The 18,891-nt window shown below is 50.9% G+C and overlaps 1 protein-coding gene across 1 annotated transcript; it reads right to left on the reverse strand.

Annotated features, from left to right (window-relative positions):
- Positions 1–180: 180 nt before the first annotated feature.
- On the reverse strand, positions 181–14,923 carry cad (carbamoyl-phosphate synthetase 2, aspartate transcarbamylase, and dihydroorotase). The gene is made up of 44 exons (XM_011491368.3): positions 14,543–14,923; positions 14,020–14,159; positions 13,791–13,920; positions 13,566–13,708; positions 13,174–13,315; positions 12,813–12,984; positions 11,479–11,664; positions 11,288–11,397; positions 10,854–10,996; positions 10,639–10,770; positions 10,319–10,552; positions 10,031–10,252; positions 9,771–9,959; positions 9,198–9,322; positions 8,986–9,119; positions 8,794–8,906; positions 8,425–8,589; positions 7,879–7,964; positions 7,547–7,793; positions 7,165–7,263; positions 6,804–7,028; positions 6,522–6,704; positions 6,223–6,441; positions 5,946–6,113; positions 5,698–5,880; positions 5,471–5,575; positions 5,114–5,362; positions 4,955–5,036; positions 4,440–4,606; positions 4,182–4,346; positions 3,597–3,728; positions 3,305–3,506; positions 3,035–3,225; positions 2,823–2,963; positions 2,632–2,730; positions 2,408–2,549; positions 2,127–2,314; positions 1,984–2,058; positions 1,699–1,911; positions 1,445–1,570; positions 1,216–1,371; positions 1,030–1,131; positions 851–945; positions 181–771 (listed from the first exon to the last, which is right to left on the reverse strand). The coding sequence occupies exons 1-44, from the start codon at positions 14,631–14,633 to the stop codon at positions 672–674; spliced, it is 6,711 nt and encodes a 2,236-aa protein (XP_011489670.1). The 5' UTR covers positions 14,634–14,923; the 3' UTR covers positions 181–671.
- Positions 14,924–18,891: the final 3,968 nt, after the last annotated feature.

Consider the following 18,891-nt stretch of genomic DNA (forward strand, 5'->3'; position numbering starts at 1 on the left):
CTTAACAAAAATAATAAAGAATGGCTGATTTTTATTGTGTGGAAGCTCAACAGCTCACACATATCTAGAACAGGATTTTAAATTCTTTTACAGGTTTCTGTAGTTTTCAGTTTTAAATTATTCCTTGAAATCTCAATTTAAATAAATACAAAAATAAAATTTTTAGCACCAGACAACAATAAACTAATATGGATTGTCTTTATTTCTCCATAGTATCAAACAATAAAAGTTCTGACATCTTTTATGACTATGAATCCAGAAAACTAAAGAAATGAAAAAACAGCAAAACCTCCAAAATACTGCTTCAGTCAATGATGAGTAGAAGGACTGACAAAAACAGAAAATATGGCTCAGGACATGAGGTAAAAGAACATGCTTAAGGTAAAAATAACAGCGTCTCCCTTTTGGTCCCCATGATTGTGGAGGAGCACCACATGCAGCATCCATCGGGCGTAGCAGCTTCAACTCTCTGCTCTGCTTTCAATACTTGGACTGAAAAGCATTAGTCTTTAGTTTTCTACAAAAGGCTGAGTGATGATGATCTGACAACATTATTGCAAGTAAAGACAGGACAGTATAGTGTTACAGCAGCATTTTAAAAAGTTTTAGGACCTAAAGAGTCACAAGCTAAAGATGGAAAATTCAGATGTTTAAAGACAGAACTTCCAGGTTCATCTGCCCAGAACGGTGGCCAGCAGGGCCATCCGGATGTACATGCCGTTCTCAGCCTGACGGAAGTATGCCGCCCGCGGGTCCGTGTCCACCTCCGCACTGAAGGAGTAAAGGAGAGATTTAAAGCCCCTTCCAGGTGACAGAAACAGATCATTAACATTGACAGTTTGAGTTCTACCTGATCTCGTTGACTCTGGGCAGAGGATGCATGACCACCATCTTCTTCTTGGCGACCGTCATGATGTGGGGGGTGAGGATGAACTGACCAAAACACTGTCAGAGAAACCGTTCAGGGTTAATCTGCTGCTGCGTGACGACACCTTTGGCCGTATCAAGAGCAGCTGAATGGAAGCTTACGGCCTTGTACTCCTCCTCAGAACCAAATCTCTCCTTCTGGATCCTCGTCATGTAGAGGACGTCCGTCTCGGGCAGCGCCTCCTCTATGCTGTCGAACTCCTCCTGCATTAATGGGAGGAGGAGCAGCGGTATTCAGGCTGACTCCCTCTGAACGTTTCAGTGCTGAACTTGAACTTTAAAGCCTACCTGCTTGATGCCCTTTGAGGCAACGTAGTTGATGATCTCTGCAGGCATGTGGAGGTTTTTCGGGGCCACATAGCGCAGAGTGATGCGGTACTGGGTCAGCAGCTTGGCAAGGGAGTGAACCGTGCGTCCGTGTTTCAGATCCCCCACCATGGTGATCTAACAGGAGATACAGGCGTTAATCCAGCAAGGAGGCGTCAGGCCGAGCAGGAGTAACCTCAGGTCTCCTCACCGTCATGCCGTTGACTGTTCCCAGCTCCTCTCTGATGGTGAAGACGTCCAGCAGGGCCTGGGTGGGATGTTCACCCACGCCGTCGCCAGCGTTAATCACAGGCTTACGGCAGTGGCGTGATGCATTCTGCACCAAGGAGAAGAGGTCAGTTTAAACATCACCTACTCTCTTATGCAAACTAAAAAAACAGGGATAAAAGCTGCTTTGATAAATAAGTTCTGGTCTACAGGGAGAACGTAGCTGCTCAGTCACACCTCCACGGCTCCTGGCGTTGGGTGACGGAGCACCAGCACATCGGCGTAGCAGCTCATGGTCTGGACCGAGTCGGCCAGGGACTCTCCCTTCTGGGTGGAGGAAGTGGACTCGCTGAAATGGACGACGGAGCCGCCCAACCGCTGCATGGCTGCTGCAAAGGAGCTGCTGGTGCGAGTGCTGACCTCATAGAACATGGAGGCCATGACCTTTCCCTGGGAAGGAGACGGGGACTCTGACCGTGAACGTGTTTAAGACCAGGAATAACTACAGAAATGTCACCATACCTTCAAGATTTCCAGACTTTTCTCTTTCTGGACCATCAAACGCAAAGTATGAGCCACATTAAACAAATGTGAAATCTGAAAGGAGAAGCATCGCATCAGAACAGCTCCCCATCCAAAGGCGTCCCTGCAGCAGGTAAGCGTACCTGCTCTTTGCTGAACTGCCGGACTGAAAGGATGTGCTGGCCCACCAGAGGGTGGAGCAGCGGAGACATCTGGAGGTGGGACACCTGAGCTGCGGGTCCCGGCACAGACTGGGGGGAGAGCAGCCGGGACAAAGGAGGAGGATGGCCGTAACCGTCTGCAGCACCAGCGGGCGGCGCCGCAACCATTTCTATAAAAACCATGAAAGTCAGAATGTTGAGCTCGTTTTGGGAAGAGCATCAGGAGATTCCTCTCCACCACAGGAGGCTGGGAGCTGCAGCACCTGGTGCCAGGCCGGGATCAGAGGCGCGGTGGATTCGGGGCTGCAGCAGGAAGCGGGGTTCTGCCGGAGTGCGGCGTGGACTCAGCGCTCGGGTTCGGACCGTGGCCTCACGTGGGGGGGTGTGGCGCGGGCGCTCTGGAGTCTGGTGGAGGAGGACAGACCCACAGAGCATGAAACCAGCGGTCCCAGAGCGTTATGGCCAGCGGTACCGTCACGGGCGTCACCTTCAGCTCCAGCGGCGATTCTTTCAGCGGCTCAGACGGATGGACGGCGGCTGAGGGCCAGGTCTTCACATCCTCACCATAACCGGGAGGAACCAAAACCTGCAGAAGGAAAGCACCAAAGCCAACGGCGTGCAAACGTGCACTGATCCATCAACACAACGAGCTCAGCAGCAACGGCTGCACGTGCTCACCTGTCCGTCAATGTAAGCCACCTCCCCCCGCAGGACCACGCGCAGGACCTTCCCCTTCACCTTCAGCCCCTGGAAAGGTGTCCACTTGGACTTGGTGAACTGCATGGCCTGAGGAATGACCCACTCCTGCTCCAGGTCCACCTGGAACAAACAGAACGGAGCGTTTTGGACCGACGGCGACGAGAAACCCAGATCCTCCGGCGTCACCGTACCTCCACATAGGTGTTCTCCTGGACGGGCAGGTTGAAGATTTTCCGTGGATTGTCGTAGAGACGGCGGACGATGTCGTCCAGAGTCAGCCGCCCGTCGCCGACGGCGGTCAGCAGCAGCGGCAGCATGGTTTCCAGGCCGGGGTAGCCAGGTGGGGGGCGGTCGCCGCTCTTCTCCTCCACAGAGTGAGGAGCTGAAGGATCAGAAGAACCACGGAGGCTGAGCCCGGTCCAGAAGCTCTGCGGCTTCCGAGAAAGCGTGCGATGACTGACCGTGGTCCGTGGCGAAGCAGTCGATGATGTCAAGGTTCTCCCACAGAGACTCCATGTCCTCACGCGTCCCCAGCATGGGGCGCACCTGTGCTCGCCCCTCTCCCACCTCAGGCACGTTCTCCTCACACAGGAAGAGGTGGTGCGGCGCCACCTCACACGTGACCTGGAGCCCCCTCTGCTTGGCCGCTCGGATCAGCAGAATCTGAGCCCCACAGAGATCAAACGTTCAATAATTCAGAGCAGATGAAAGACGTGATCCTGATATTTCAGGCAGAAACTGCCGTCTTCTCACCTCCTCCTTCCTGGCCACGTGGCAGATGTGGACCGGCCGCTGGTAGAGCTGGGCCACCATCAGGATGGCGGCGACCGTCTGCTTCTCGGCGTGAGCCGCGATGGGCATCTGCTTGGGCCAATTCTCAAAGTGCTTTAAGACAAGAAAAAGAACGTTTTCGTCCGGGTTCTCTTCAAACGGACCGAGACGAGGTCCGCTTACAGAGGAGGGAAAGAACATCGAGGAAAATTCAGCTCCTGCAGCTGTTCTGATGAAAATAAAACCTCGGATGTGGCTGGGATAGGCTCCAGCAACCAGTGACCCTAAAAGGGCGTTTGGTTTTTTTGGAAAATAGATGAATAAAAACCTCAAACGTTAGTTTTTCCACCTTTCCAAACCTATTTTGTCCGTTTATGGATTTCTCTAACATTTTAAGTGAATGGGAATCTTTGAATGTGGTATAAATCTGAATAAAAACCTCAAACAGAAACATCTTTCATTCACCAACAAGAAAAGGGCAGAAACCTCAGGAAATAAAATGTCACAATAAAAACAAAACCGAGCAGAAGGTTGAGGCTCTTTCATAAAAACAGAGTCTGGACCAACCTCCATCCACAGAGAGACGTTGTCCATCTTCAGGGTGGAGTAGGTGTCATTCAGGTACAGCTTCAGGCCGGCGGTCTGGCTGGCGATGGACGGCAGGAGGGTGGCGTTGTCTGAAGCGCCGCCCACATACAGGGCGTAGTCACAGCGGCAGCCCGCTCTGGCCAGCTGACATCCAAACAGACGGCATTTGACTCAGTCTGACTGTTAGGGTCTGTCTGTCTGTCTGCTGTCGCACTGACGGAGGAAACCTGAACGCACCTTCTGCGCCGTGGCCAGCGTGGCAGCGTCGATGATGGCGGGGTTGGTGTTGGGCATGGCGCACACGAGAGTCACGCCTCCTGCCAGAGCAGCCGCCGTGCCCGAGGAAAAGTCCTCCTTGTGGGTGGCGCCCGGCTCCCGGAGGTGAACGTGGACGTCGATCAAACCTGAGGCAGAAAAAAAAAAGTGACAGACGAGCTCTTTGAAACCCAACATCTGCGTTAAAAGAGAAATATCAGCACATCGGTCTGAGGAAAACTTCAAGAATGTTAAATAAATCTTACATTTGAACTCAGCTACTACGGCAATACACTCTGTGAACAAACTAGGTCATATATGTCAGAATTATAGTCCCAAAAGGTTTTCTAACTCTAAACTGGATCTTTGTCCTTCTGGTACATCAGAGAAGAGCTCTGCATCAGAAAATAACTGATGTGTGGGTTTTGAATTCTTCCCTTTGCTTGATGGACGTACAGATCCAAACCGCCGCTGAAACCGCGTCGTACTGGACTCACCCGGCAGACGGACCAGCGTCTGCGACGCCATGCTGTCGATGTGCGTTTTCACCGGAGGAGCGCGTCCGATCTGACGCAGAGCCTGCGGGGAAACCCATGGCGGTTACAGCCCGCAGGACGTTTCTCCGTCCGTTCAGGACTTCAACCATGGCGGCGTACCTGGACGAAGAGCTTGGTGCATTTGATGTCGATGATGAGGGGCACAGAGAAGTCCACCGCCATGCGTCTGGTCCTGTAGCCTTTGGTGACGAAGGAGGAGAGCCGTCGGCCTCCACTGTTCCTCATCGACAGGTTGATGACCAGGTCGAAGTGGTTCTCCTCCAGGTAGTTCATGATGCTGCGCTGCTTCTCTTTGGTGGGACACTCGTCAACCTCGTCCTCCTCAAACGGCCAGTCCACTGCGGTTATCTGAGGGGTGGAAGCAGATCAATCTCTGGTATCATAACCGTCCTCGGGCCAGTTCCAGGTTCTGGTTTGAAGGTTGGACTCCTCTAAAGAAGTTCCTGTGAGAACGACCTTGACTCCGTGTTCGGTGTAGAAGTCTGCCGTTCCCAGGCTGGCGTACAGGTCGTATCCCAGCGCCTCCAGAGTCTGCACCGTGGACAGGAGCTCGTTCTTGTTCTGCAGTACAAAAATTCAGATCAGTCCGCTCACAGAGATGGAAATACGAAACTCCAACATCTTCTTATGTTAGATCCATGAACTGATGAAGACCAAACCCGGAGTAAGGGGTCCGGCTGTACCTTATAGCTGCCGATGGACAGCAGGATGTTCTTCTTGGGGATTTTGAAGCCGGTCGAGAGCATGGCCTTGAGGTAAGCTTCGTACCTGTTCTCCCCAAAACACGCCACCTCTCCGGTGCTGGTCATCTCCACGCCGAGCACAACGTCTGCCCCGGCCAGCCGAGAGAAGGAGAACTGGGGAACCTGGAGGACAGGAGGACTGTCACAGCCTGGACTTAACGAATGACAGTTACAGTTCTACCTCCTACCTTTACTCCCACGATCCCTTTCCCTTTCATTAGGCCCACTGGCTCCACCTCCTCCCCCATGATGGTTTGGGTTGCCAGGGCAACCAGGTCTACCCCCAGTGTCTTGGATACGAATGGGAAGGAGCGAGAAACTCTGACGTTACATTCGATCACCTTCAGCTGGTCATCCTGGGAGGACAATCACGTTCAGAAACCACAACATGAAGCCCCCCGTGACCCAAGCGTACAGAGATTCAACCAGCAGAAACTGGTTCCTGGTTCCACCCTCAGGCGGTACCTTGGCGATGAGCTGCAGGTTGAAGGGTCCGGTGACCTGCAGCTCCAGCCCGATGGCATGCACGATCACCATGATCCTCTCGATGGTCTTCTGATTGAGGTCCTGTGCTGGCGTCACCAGGGTGGCGTCACCCGAGTGCACGCCGGCGTTCTCCACATGCTCAGAAATGGCTATGGCCATCACTACGCCGTCACAGGCTATCGCATCTACGTCAATCTCCTGTAAAACAAACGGCGGGACCACATGGAACTTCTGGATCTCAGCTTTGCTGGCGGGAACGGGAAGGAGCGCCTCCTCACCTTGGCCTCCTGGATGAATTTGGAAATGACGACGGGGTGTTCTTTGGACACGGCCACAGCGCTGCTCAGGTATTTCTCCAGGTCGCGGTCGCTGTACGCCACGTTCATGGCAGCTCCGCTAAGAACGTAGGAGGGCCGAACCAGGCAGGGGTACCCGACCATCTCGCAGAACTTTACTGCCGACTCCAGGACGAGAAAACAGCATTTTCCCCGAGTGAAGGCTCAGAGTGAAACATCTTCACAAACTAATGGACGGATCGTACCAACAGGATGTGACGGTACCTCTGTGTCAGACAGCTCCTTCCACTGAGGCTGGCTGATGCCGATGGTGTCCAGCATCCTGGAGAACTTGAACCTGTTCTCGGCGCCGTCGATGCACTCCGGCGACGTTCCCAAGATCCGACACTGCTGCCGATGAAGAGCCATGGCAATGTTGTTGGGCAGCTGGCCCCCCATGGACAAGATGACCCCTTCTGGGTTCTCCCTCTCATAGATGTCCATCACCACCTAAGACCGGGACAGGGTCAGCAGAAGAAACACTTCCAACCGCCGCCTCTGTGACGGTTCGGTCGCTGCTCTCCGGGACGGCAGACGGGATCTTTTCTTGTTTTGGAAAAGGCGCGTCCGCTTTTGAAAGGCTCACCTCAAAAGAGATCTCGTCGAAGTAGAGGCGGTCACACATGTCGTAGTCCGTGCTGACCGTCTCTGGGTTGTAGTTGACCATGATGGTCTTAAAACCCATCTGCACAGAAACACGACTCATGGTTATTAAATCAACCAGGATACACCATTAATTAATGTTACTATTGCTAAAACCAGAAAAAAGAATCCTCAACATAAAAGAAAACATCATCCCACCTCTATTTTTTGTGCAACATTTTCCAGATCTGGTCCTAAAATCTAGCTGAAAAAGTCCTTTTAGTCTGGATTTATGACCTCAGTTGTCGTTTGAACCGCTGGCGTCTTCCTGTAGCTGGGACATGTTTTTGTGTTTTGGGAGGGTTTGAACCGTCGGACACCCTCACCTTCCTGAGCTTTGTGATGCATCCGACCGCACACCAGTCGAACTCCACGCTGCTGCCGATGCGGTAAACGCCCGAGCCGATCACCATGACGTGCGGCTCCTGAAAGCTCAGGTCGTTTTCCGTACCGTGGTAGGTCAGGTACAGGTAGTTGGTGTAGGCGGGCCACTCTGCCGCCACCGTGTCGATCTGCTTGACCACGGGCAGTATGGACCAGTCCCGGCGCATCTTTCTGACCGCCAGCTCGGTGCTGCGAGACGAGCAAACGCGTTTCTGATTAGCGGCGGGCGTCACGAGACAGGAGCGGTTTGAACCCCATGGAGCGGCTTTCCCACCTCTGCACGGCCTGCGCTATCTGCTTGTCGGAGAAGCCCAGCTGCTTGGCCTTCAGCATCACCGCAGGAGGCATGGTGCTCTCATCCTGGACAGATAAGGTCACAAAAACGTCTCGCTGAGAAAATCAGCTCCTTCTGCAGCGGAGCCACAACAACAAGAGCTGTAGCCACATTTTTTATTCATAAATGTCGTTTGATGAAAGAGTTGGCAAATTTTGGTAGTTCAAAAACGATCTTTACTATAAATCCCTTCAAAAAGTCCATAATAAGAAAACTATGAAACTGTTTATCTGGATTAATGTCTTTGTTCCTCTTTATTTTATTTTAATAATGTTTGTCTATTGCTTCATTCAGTTTGGTTTTATATGTCTATGTTTTATTCCTCTAATTTATTATATTATTTATTTATCTGCCGTTTAGACTTTGTTCCAGATTTCTATTTGTAAAATCCTACACTGCCTTATGTTTATGAATGTTCCAAATGGAAAAAATGCTGTTTTATTTGGAATTCTGTCAATAAACAAAAAAGAAAATCAAGAGCTCTACCTGGTTGTAGGTCTCCAGAAGTCGCTCGTGGTCGGAGATGTTCTTCATCTTATGCAGGAACCAGCGGTCGATCTTGGTGAGCTGGTACAGCTGGTCCACCGTGTAGCCGGCTTTGAGCGCCGCCGCCAGCACGAAGATGCGTTTGTCTGTGGGCGTCTGCAGCTCCTGGAGAACAGAGCAGACGAGACTCAACTGAAAACCACCCGGCCGGACCAGAACCAAACCAGGAGAACCAAGCCCAACAACCGTTTCAGGAAAAAAACTAAAGGTTTTATTCAACAACAAAAAACTAAACAGATACGACAAACGTTAGAACCAAACCATCGGTGCGTTTTAAGAAGAAGGTAGGGTCCGCCAGGAGATACTGACGTTGTCAGAAACAGGCTTGATGGTGTGATCAAAGCCCACGCAGTTCTCATCCACCATCCTCAGAGCTTTCTGGAAGGCCTCCTCAAAGCAGCGGCCGATGGCCATCACCTCCCCTGGTGGACACAAGCAGAGCCCCGGTTCAGAGCGGCGGACGCCTCACAGCACCCGCTTCCTCTCGGCTCTCCTTCTCACCGACGCTCTTCATGGAGCTCCCTATCTTGGTGGAAACCCGGAGGAACTTGCTGAGATCCCAGCGAGGAACCTTCACCACGCAGTAATCCAGACTGGGCTCAAAGTTGGCCGTCGTTGAGTTGGTGACAGAGTTCCTGCACAAGATGAATTCCAAATAAGCAACCCTGCCCTTTGGGGGAAAAGCTACTCATGGATGAAACATGTGACGGTACTTGAGCTGCGGCAGCGGGATCCCCAGACCCAGTTTAGCCGCCACGTAGGCCAGAGGGTAACCGGTGGCTTTACTGGCCAAGGCGGAGCTACGGGACAGACGGGCGTTCACCTCGATGATGTAGTACTGCAGGACAGGAGCACAGGTCACATCAGGGCTGTCCTGGTCCGGTCACATGACCAGAAATGGGGCCCGATCGGGTGTTTATGTTACTCTCATTATTAGGACGCACATCATGAACGGATCCCGACATTTGAGCCGGAGACGCACAAACACAGTTGGGTAAAGTTAGCGAGACGTTCACCGACTCAGACTTCCGGGCTCAATAACATTTTTAAATAAACATTTAAGCCGTCACCTTTGGTTTTGTCTCAATTCAAACGACCTCAAAGACATTTCAAAGGGAAAAAAATGTATTTTTTATTCTGTTTAGTGAGAATGAAACGGGGAGACAGCTGCCAGAGGGCCGTCCACAAACAAGGATGTTTCTACTTTTTAGGTTCCATAATCCCTCTGGGGGTCCGATTAACGCAGATCGGATCTCTGGAACATAAAGGAGGTGAAACCACAGTACCTGGTCCGATTCGGGGTTCAGAGCGTACTGGATGTTACACTCTCCCACGATGCCGAGGTGCCGGATCACTTTGATGGCCGTGTTCCTCAGCATGTTGTACTCGTGGTCGTTGAGCGTCTGGCTGGGAGCGACCACGATGGACTCCCCGGTGTGGATGCCCAGCGGGTCGATGTTCTCCATGTTGCACACCTACGCAGAACCACAGCGCTCAGAGGAACCCCGGAAGCAGAGCGGTTCTGCGGCCCGGCCCTCGCACTCACGGTCACACAGTTGTCGTAGGCGTCCCGGACCACCTCGTACTCGATCTCCTTCCAGCCTTTCAGGGACTTGTCCACCAGGACCTGGGAGGTGTGGGCGAAGGCCGACGTCACCAGGGAGGTCAGCTCCTCTCGGGTGTTGGCGAAACCTGAACCCAGACCTCCGAGAGCGAACGCAGAACGGACCAGGACGGGGTAACCCAAACGCTCGGCAGCCGCCACGGCCTACGACGGAAACCAGGATGAAGACGGGAAACACCCAAAAAGGGAAAGTCCGTTCGCCGTCATCACCTGCTCCACGGACAGAGCGGCTTCGCTGGGAGCCACGTGCTCGTTGATCTCCTCCATCTTCTCCACAAAGACCTTCCGGTCCTCCGTCATCTCGATGGAGGCCACAGGGGTCCCCAGAACCCGGACATTGTATTTCTCCAACACGCCCAGTTTGGTCAGATCCACGCCACAGTTCAAGGCAGTCTGACCCCCGAAGGTGAGCAGGACGCCATCAGGGCGCTCGTTCTTGATCACCTGGTGGGACAGAAGGAGCCGCTTCAGCATCGCCCCCAAGAACCCGCAGATCCCAACCCTTCAAAATAAAAGCGCAGCGGGCAGACCTGAGTCACGTACTCCGCCGTGATCGGAAGGAAGTAGACTTTATCGGCCAGACCCTTGGAGGTCTGCACCGTGGCGATGTTGGGGTTGATCAGCACCGTCTGGATGTTCTCCTCCTTCAGGGCTTTAATGGCCTACAAGGAAAAAGCAGTTTAACAGCAAAAAAAACCCCAATACTTCCCAGTTTCTCAGAGAACTTTCTTCTCCAAACGCAAACCTGGGATCCAGAGTAGTCGAACTCGCCCGCCTGACCGATGGACAGACCTCCAGAACCCAGGATGAGAACTTTCTTGGGTCTGATCACATCCTCGGGCTTCAGGGAACCAGGGTAGGTGAGGTGGTCCATCAGACGCTGCTTCACTGGGGACCCAAACAACAAGGGGGTCTAAAAGATGGATTCATATTAAACATCTAAACTACATTTATTATATCTGGAGCGTTCAAGTGCTGAAAACGTTCAGGACTGTTTATGCCATCCTTGTAATAATTGATGTGATTTGTAGAAGAACCAAGAATATTTGAACGTTTACTTCCTAGAAGTTCTTCAGCTTGAATTTAAGTCAACCTCAAGTTCAGAGACGGTGGATTCTCTTTCATGTCTCGTTTAAAAAGGTTCTGGGATTTTAGAGCCAAAAGATCCAAAATGCTCACCGGATTTCTGGGTGTTCCCGTCTTTGTGGTCTTTCACAGTTTGGAGGAACACGTCAAACAAGCTGACCAGGTCTGTGGGTCCGGCCGAGTGCTCGGGGTGGAACTGGACGCTGGAGGAGGGAGGGAGGGAGGGAGCGGGTCAGAGGTCACGCGTGGCGACAGTCCGGCGTCTCTGAGCCCCACAATCTCACCTGAAGATGGGTTTGGTCCGGTGCACGATGCCCTCGTTGGTGTGGTCGTTGGCGTTGGTGAACAGCACGTCCCAGTCCTTCGGTAAGGTGTCGGGGTCGACGGCGAACCCGTGGTTCTGACTGGTGATGAAGCAGCGTCCCGTCCCGGTGTGGACGCAGGGCTGGTTGTGACCTCGGTTCCCGTACCTGCGGACCAAATTCAGCAGAAAAAAACATTTTTTAGGGGTTTCCACGATATTTTAGCTTCTTCTGTCACCAGACAGAAGTCGTCTTTGAAGACCCCCGTCAAAACATGTCAGGTATGTAAAAAAGTCGTTTCCTCAGACGTAGTTTCTGCAGGAGTTCATTAGATATTCGTCTCTAAAAAAAGGTGGGCGGGGGCTGAGAGTTCTCTGTTTACACCCTCTCCTGCTAGCTTAGAGGCCCTCACACCATATCGGAGTTTAGATCCAGATTCCAGCTCAGACGAGGAAGACAGAGACGTTGGTGGATCCGTTTGTCGCTGTCGGAATGGGGCGGAGCAGGGAGCTTGTGGCCCCGCCCAGCAGATTTTCCCCAAGTCACAACTACGATCTTTGTCCAACGCCATTTTCTCCGTCTGCTCCAGATTCATTTGAATAGAGAAACAGTCAGAAATGCACATTTGAAGTGTCAGCCTGACTCCAGATGGTAAACCACCTGAAGGTTTTTCAGGGGGGGCAGATCACATTCTGCCCTCCCGCCCCCCCATGTCGCTGATAAAGCTGCCGTCTTCCACAGGAGCAGGAGCGGCGAGGACGAGGAGCGAGGAGGAGGAGCGAGGAGCAGGCCGCCTCAGTCTGTTTGTTCAGCTCTTCCCATAACAGCTCAACCACAGACGGAGAACTGCTGAGCTCAGCAGGAAGAGGATTTTCTCTGCATTCCTAAAGGGGGTCAACCTGGTCCACCCCCCACCTTGGTGGTAGAGTGTCCGCCCTGTGACTGGAAGGTCGTGAGTTCGAATCCGGGACGGGGCATAACAGACACTAAAAATGGGACCCAATGACTCCCTGCTTGACACTCAGCATTAAGGGGGTGTGATTGGGGGGGTTGAACCACTAAATGGATCCCGAGTGTGGCCCACCGCTCCCCCAGGGGAGGGGTCAGATGCGGAGAACAAATGTCACAAATCAACTTTAACCTGAGAGTTTTAGAGGTTTCTCCTGAAGCGGATCTCTGAGGATCCGGTTTTTCAGTTCCTCAGCTCACAGTTTAGGAGGAGGAAGAGGAGGAGGAGGAGGAGGAGGAGGAGGAGGAGGAGGAGGAGGAGGAGGAGGAGGAGGAGGAGGAGGAGGAGGAGGAGGAGGCACACTCACTTCATCTTGTAGGTCCTCGCTCCGATGACCAGAGACAGCAGCTGATGGCCGAGGCAGATTCCAAACACCGGCTTTGGCCGATCCACACAGACCACCTTCCTGATGTTGCTGATGGTGGCCTGGCAGAACCGCGGGTCTCCGGGTCCGTTACTGATGAACAAGCCGTCAAAATCTGAGGAGCAGAACCGAGGAGAGATGGTGTGACGCTCCTCAGGAACACCCAGACTAAACCGTGTTTGTTTAGGAGACAGAAACCAGGAACATTTTGGTTGTAGTGTTGCAGCTGCAACCACCACTCTGAGGTAGAAACGCCCGCCGTCTTCCTAAGGCGGAGTCTGGTTAAAGGGGCGGAGTCACTGACCGTCCACGTCCAGCGGGTGGTCCCAGGGAACGACGGTGACGCGGGCTCCTCTGCGAGCCAAACAGCGGATCTGGTTGTACTTGATGCCGCAGTCCACCGCGGTGATCCGTAAACTCCCGTCAGGGTTGAAAACCTTTGGCTCCTGGAGGAAAAACCGGGAAGGAAACAGAAAACTGGAGAAAAGCCCGTCTGAAGAAGAACCAGACAGGCTTTAAAGAGCTGTCATGTCATCTGTTTGAACCCGGGGTTCTGGTTTCCAGACCGGTCATCGTATCACGGCTTTATTGTTGACGTTTAAACAGTTGATTAGTTTAAAAGAGACATTTGTGCAGAACTTTGCACACTAGAAAGCAAAAGCTGAGTCAAACTGTATTTCATGTCTATTGGCCCACCTTCATAGACACCTCCTGGACCAGGTTCCTCTGGTCCGGGTTGTCAAGAGGAACGCCGTCTTCAGGTGTGCCGTCCACAACCAGCTTCCCCAGCATGGTGCCCTTCTCTCTGATCTTCTTGGTCAGCCGGCGAGTGTCCACCCCTGCAGAGCCAAGGAAACCCCTGAAGACCCAAACGTCAAGCCCTGCAGCCGCTCCGCTCCAATCAGAAGACGGTCACCTGACCTTGGAGTCCAGGAACGCCGTGCTCTTTGAGCCACTCGTCCAGAGACTTGACGGAGCTCCAGTGACTGGGGTTCTCCGACAGTTCGCCAATGACCAGAGCGGCTGCCTGGATCTTCCTCGACTCGAACCACTGAGCGGGACAGGAAGGAAGAAACGCCACATGTGGACGCATGACGTCACGCCCCGCCTCAAAACTAGACCCCCCTCATGAACTGGAGCGAACGCTCACCCGGCTGAGTCCGAACTCTCCTGCTTCGTCCTTGGGAACGCCGTAGTTGCCAACCAGGGGGTAGGTCAGCGTGAGCAGCTGGCAGCGGTAGGACGGGTCGGTGAGGGCTTCTGGATAGCCCACCATGCCGGTCTGGAAGACTGCACACCAGAACACGGAGACGTTACAGACACATGCAGGCACCAAACATCCACACGACATTTCCTGACATCACGTGAATGTAACACGACAGACAGAGGAAGGAGCTGAAGAGACCTCCGTCTGCAGAAGGAGTCCATCATCATCATCATCATCATGATCATCATTAAGGTCTGTGTTGATGACACACTGGTGCTGGTACCGTCAGAAAAAAACGTTCCTGTCTCATTCATGACGTTCATCTTTCTTTAGTCAACACGAAAATGCATTCATGATGTCAGCCAGCCTCGCGCCCGACTGCGAGGACTGAAGACAGAAGAAAACGCGCGTGCGGGCTGCGACATCATCATGGACCTCTGAAGTCTGAAAGTTCACCAAAACTCACCAACTTCTCCAGACACCGACACGTTCGCGCCAAAAAGGCGACCACTAAACGCCGTCCCGTCCTCCAAAATCAAGGTCGCCGTCTTTGCCATCTTTTCTTCGGCTAATGATGCTAGCAGGAGTCCCGGGAAGGAAGGTGGCGGTGGTGGCGTTGCAGCTCGGGCTCCACGTGAGACGCAAAAGCCTAAAATGTGGGAAAAGTCGCCCCTAAAACGGCTCCCGGAGGCGGATCAAGGGGTTCTGGGATGTCACCGGAAGTCAAAAGGGTGGAAAAAAGGAGTTTAAATTGATTTCTTTGTTCAACGTGTCGGTCGGGGGGCGTAAGCAGTGTTCCACGCGCCGCGAGCAGCGTGGAAGTCGGCTCGCGGTTCAAACCCGAACAGATGACGCATTCACGCGTTGCACTTCCGGGAACGATTTTCAAATTAAAGGGAGCTCAGTAAAAATGGTCACTTAGTAAAATTAAATTTTTAACATTTGTTTTATAGACTACTGCGTATAAACTGGATAAACGGACCCGATATTGTATTTAGCTTAAGTATTGACCAAGAAACGTTCTGAATGAAAGTAAAAGCAAATAAATAAATAAAAATTATAAAGTGTAGAGTAGATGGTTATAATTCACATTAGCAGCTGGAAATCTAAATATTTTAAAGTAAAAATTATACAGTTACAACGGACTATTGGGGCCACCAAAGCAGTAATATTATTAGATTTAAAGTCATAAATTTACTACTTTAAATCTCACAAATGTACAACTATTAGTCGTACATTTAAACATGTAGATATATAAATTCTAGTCGGACTGTAATTCTATGACTCTTTAAAGTCATAAACATACGACTTTATGCTCTATTTAACAGTTATGACTTTTTCTCGTTAATTTAATGCTTTACAGTCGTAATTACATTTTTTGTTTTGTTTGTAAACTGGCTTTAGTACTTCGTCGTACGTTTGTTATTGGTCAGGGCAAAAAATTAAATATGTTCTACTTTCCATAAAGGCATCATGAGCAGTGACGTCAGTTCCTATTAAAAAAACAAGACATTTTCACTGCTGCCCTCTAGTGGCTGTCGTCGGTATTTAGTGAATAACTAAAAAACTGAACAGCGCAGACGTAAAAACTTTGATGTTTCAATATTTAATATAAACACACGCAGTGGAAGCTGCACAATGAGTTTGTTATATTTTTTTGCGTTTCAACATATTCGCTGTTTTCCATCCATCCATCTTCTATATCTATCTATCTATGTATTCAGCCTGTGTCCCACCAAAGTGTGGTAGCCTTGACAGGGCACTCATTCTTCCCTCCCTCCTTCTCTTCCCCAAACCCTCCTCATTCAGTGTGTGTGTGTGTGTGGGTGTGTGTGTGCGTGCGTGCGTGTGTGTGTGTGTGACTGGTCTAAGGCCTGGTCTAAGCCACACCACACTGCACCAGGGTCAGCTGCACATTCCAGTGTGGGCACCTCCACAGCAGGGCCTCAGCCAAAGCTGGTTTCCCCTTGCCGCTTCATCCCAAGACCAGACCTCTACCACACCCATCCATTCATCCATACACAAACTCTCTCCACCCCTCCCTGTCCTGAGCAGCCTCTCTCCCCTGCACCACAGTCATCCCTCTTGCATTCAGTGTTCTTTTTACACCTTCTGTCCATCCCATTCGTGGTCTTCCTCTCATTCTCACTCCACTCACATCAGATTCATATACCCTTTTCAACAATCGCTCCCCATCCATTCTTTCAACATGTCCAAACCATCCCAGTGCCTTTTGCTCTGCTCTATAGGCCAACTCTGGCATCACACCAGTTCTCTCTCAGATAACTTCATTTCTCACACGATCCATTCAGTATCAAACTTGTAAAAATCAAAGACACCTTTGTGCAAAAATCTGCTTCTGGTGGAGTAGAGAAATGCATGAGATGAAGCTTTTATTACTGAATTAAAATAACTAAATTAAGTTGTCTTTCCATTTCAATTCCATCGTTTCTTCACCTTCATCACATTTCTGTGCAGAAAACAGAAGGAACTGGGATTTCCCACCAAACATATGATTCCTGAAGGCAGCAACACAAAAAACCACCTGACCACACATTGAGTCTTTTTAATTTCTGAGTGACAGTGAAAGCAGCACCAACTTTTGTTTGTTTTCACTGAAACTGATCTCATTTCCTTTAGTCACCTTCATCCTGATGATGAACCAGAGTTTCTTCTTCCCTGTTAGGGTTAGAGGTCATAGGTCAAGCAGAGGCGGAGCTTCAGTCTCTGGATTCTGGAGTGATGTTTATCTGCTCCTCCGTTCTCACCTTCTGGTGTTTTTGCAGAACAGAAGAGAAGATCTTCAGACCAAACACAGAGAAATCCTTTCAGTGGAAGCCAGGAGTGGGCGCCCGCCGCTCCCTCCAAAGGTCACACGGCGGGCTGCGTTTGGCTGTGCGGTTGGCGTGGTTGGCCTTCTGGTGGCGGTTTCTCCGTCCCCCGGTTGGTCTGCGTGTGATTCACTCTCATCTGAAATGGAGATGAGTGGAGCTGTGATCCTGCAGCCCACAGCGAAAGTTCAGCCGCTTTGGACGGAAACCAGAACGGCGGCGTGACGAGCTGCCAAACCAGGATTCACATCCTTTCCACAGCAAACATGCAGAATGTTGGAAAACTCTTTCCAAACGTTCCCCACTGAGAGACTCTTAAACGGGTGAGAGAAAAGGTTTGAATCCCTGAAAACCGGCACAGCAGCAGCAGAAGTCGGTATTCCTCAGGTTCAAACCTGCAGGAAACATTTAGTGAGTTTTTGTTGAGGTGTTTTTTTCCGGTGGTTTTAAATGCCGTAAAGGGGCGGAGCCTCTGCTGTCCATCATCTCTCTGCTGATGGACAGAGTGAAGCACAGAAGCTGTGAAGGTACAAGTCTTCATGAAGAACCTGAACCAAGAATCTTCCTGGGGAATGAAGTTTCAGGAAAAACTGCTGCCTTTGACAGAATTATGGGATGTGTGGTGAGCGTGCACAAAGTTCCTGATCAAAGGAGGGGAGGGAGAACCACAGAGAAAGAGCTACAGGAGGAAAAGGACCTGTTCTTAGTCCTGATCTAAATCGTGCTGCCATTGGGTGCAGGAGGAAAAGTGAGAGTTGTAAAGCCCTGCAGCCTCATTCAGAAGAATTCAGAAAGAGGATCAGAAACAAAGACAAAGCCCAATCTTTGAAATAAATCCGTCTGCTTCGTCCTGATCAAAACACCGGAGAGGAAATGAGTGGATTTAGCCGCTCAGTGGGAGGAAGGAGGAGATCTGCTCCTCATTTGAGATGTTGTGCAAATTAAAAACCTGCAGGGATTTTTGTTTGAATCACTTCTGAAAAATCATGTTTTTTATTCTGTTTGATTGCAGATTTCTGAGTTTTGATGTTTCTTCCAGATGCCCCCCCCCCCACCTATTCTTGTGGGGAGGGGGTGGGGGGCAGCATACAATAGCAGCTTAAAGAGGTTCAAATGACTTAAGTCTGGAAACATTTAGAGACTTTCATAAATGTCTTAGTCAGGAGGAAACCGAGCATCTCTGGAACATTTATGAACATGTTTCTGACGGCAGAACGCAGATCCATCCGGAAATGTCCTCTTTTTATTTGTTCTGAAGCATCTCTGATCTTAACCAGAGCCGATGAAGTTCAACAGAAATCATGGAATTTAGTTTATTCTGCCGTCATGTTGGTTTTTTGCTGAATATTGTGGGTTTTTTCTCTTTGTAACCATAAGTTCTTCCATTCTTGTTTGTGACGTTTGTCGCTGTAAATCCGACAAACCGTCAGACTAAAGTCATCGACGCTGTTTCTGTTTGGATGGACAGAGACCGAAGCACAGCGAGGAACAAACAGGAACAGACGGCGCTGAGAAGACTCAGCATCACGCCCACAGGACTGACTCACAGCATCTCAGGAGCCTGAGGGCTCTTCAGCTTCTTCTCCGTTTCTTTTCCTCATCAGCAGCTGCCGCTCGCGTCACTTCAGCGCCTCTGAGCAGCTTCCAGACCCAAATCAGGCTCATGGTGAACGCTGTGGCTCTGTTCCGACTTCTATCCAGTCAACAAACTCTGGGAATGTCGAAGCTTCATGACTGTTTCATTTTAGCACCATAAGTCTTTCTGTGCTGCTTCAACATGAACACCTTTGGTCTGCTGTGTCTTACCTGCAGGAAAAAAGAAGTTTAACAGGAACAACAAAGGAAAACTACGTCTTTGACTGTCCACACGAACTTTTTAAAACCGTCCTGGAAGTATCAGCATCTTCACAGTTTAGGTTTTAAAACCTTTTTCTCAACTTCTTCCGTCAGAACAGATTTTCTGACCTGATCATGGATGAGAAGA

This window comes from Oryzias latipes, chromosome 24, assembly GCF_002234675.1.
Source record: "Oryzias latipes chromosome 24, ASM223467v1".
NCBI classification, from domain to species: Eukaryota; Metazoa; Chordata; class Actinopteri; order Beloniformes; family Adrianichthyidae; genus Oryzias; species Oryzias latipes.

What these genes read in the sequence shown, in the direction of transcription:
- cad (XM_011491368.3), bottom strand. Translation starts at nt 14,633, where the DNA reads ATGGCAAAGACGGCGACCTTGATTTTGGAGGACGGGACGGCGTTTAGT. An exon ending in ATCCCGCTGCCGCAGCTCAA is followed by an intron (nt 9,120 to 9,197) that starts GTACCGTCACAT and finishes CATCTTGTGCAG; the next exon opens with GAACTCTGTCACCAACTCAA. An exon ending in GGCAGTTCAGCAAAGAGCAG is followed by an intron (nt 2,059 to 2,126) that starts GTACGCTTACCT and finishes TTCTCCTTTCAG; the next exon opens with ATTTCACATTTGTTTAATGT.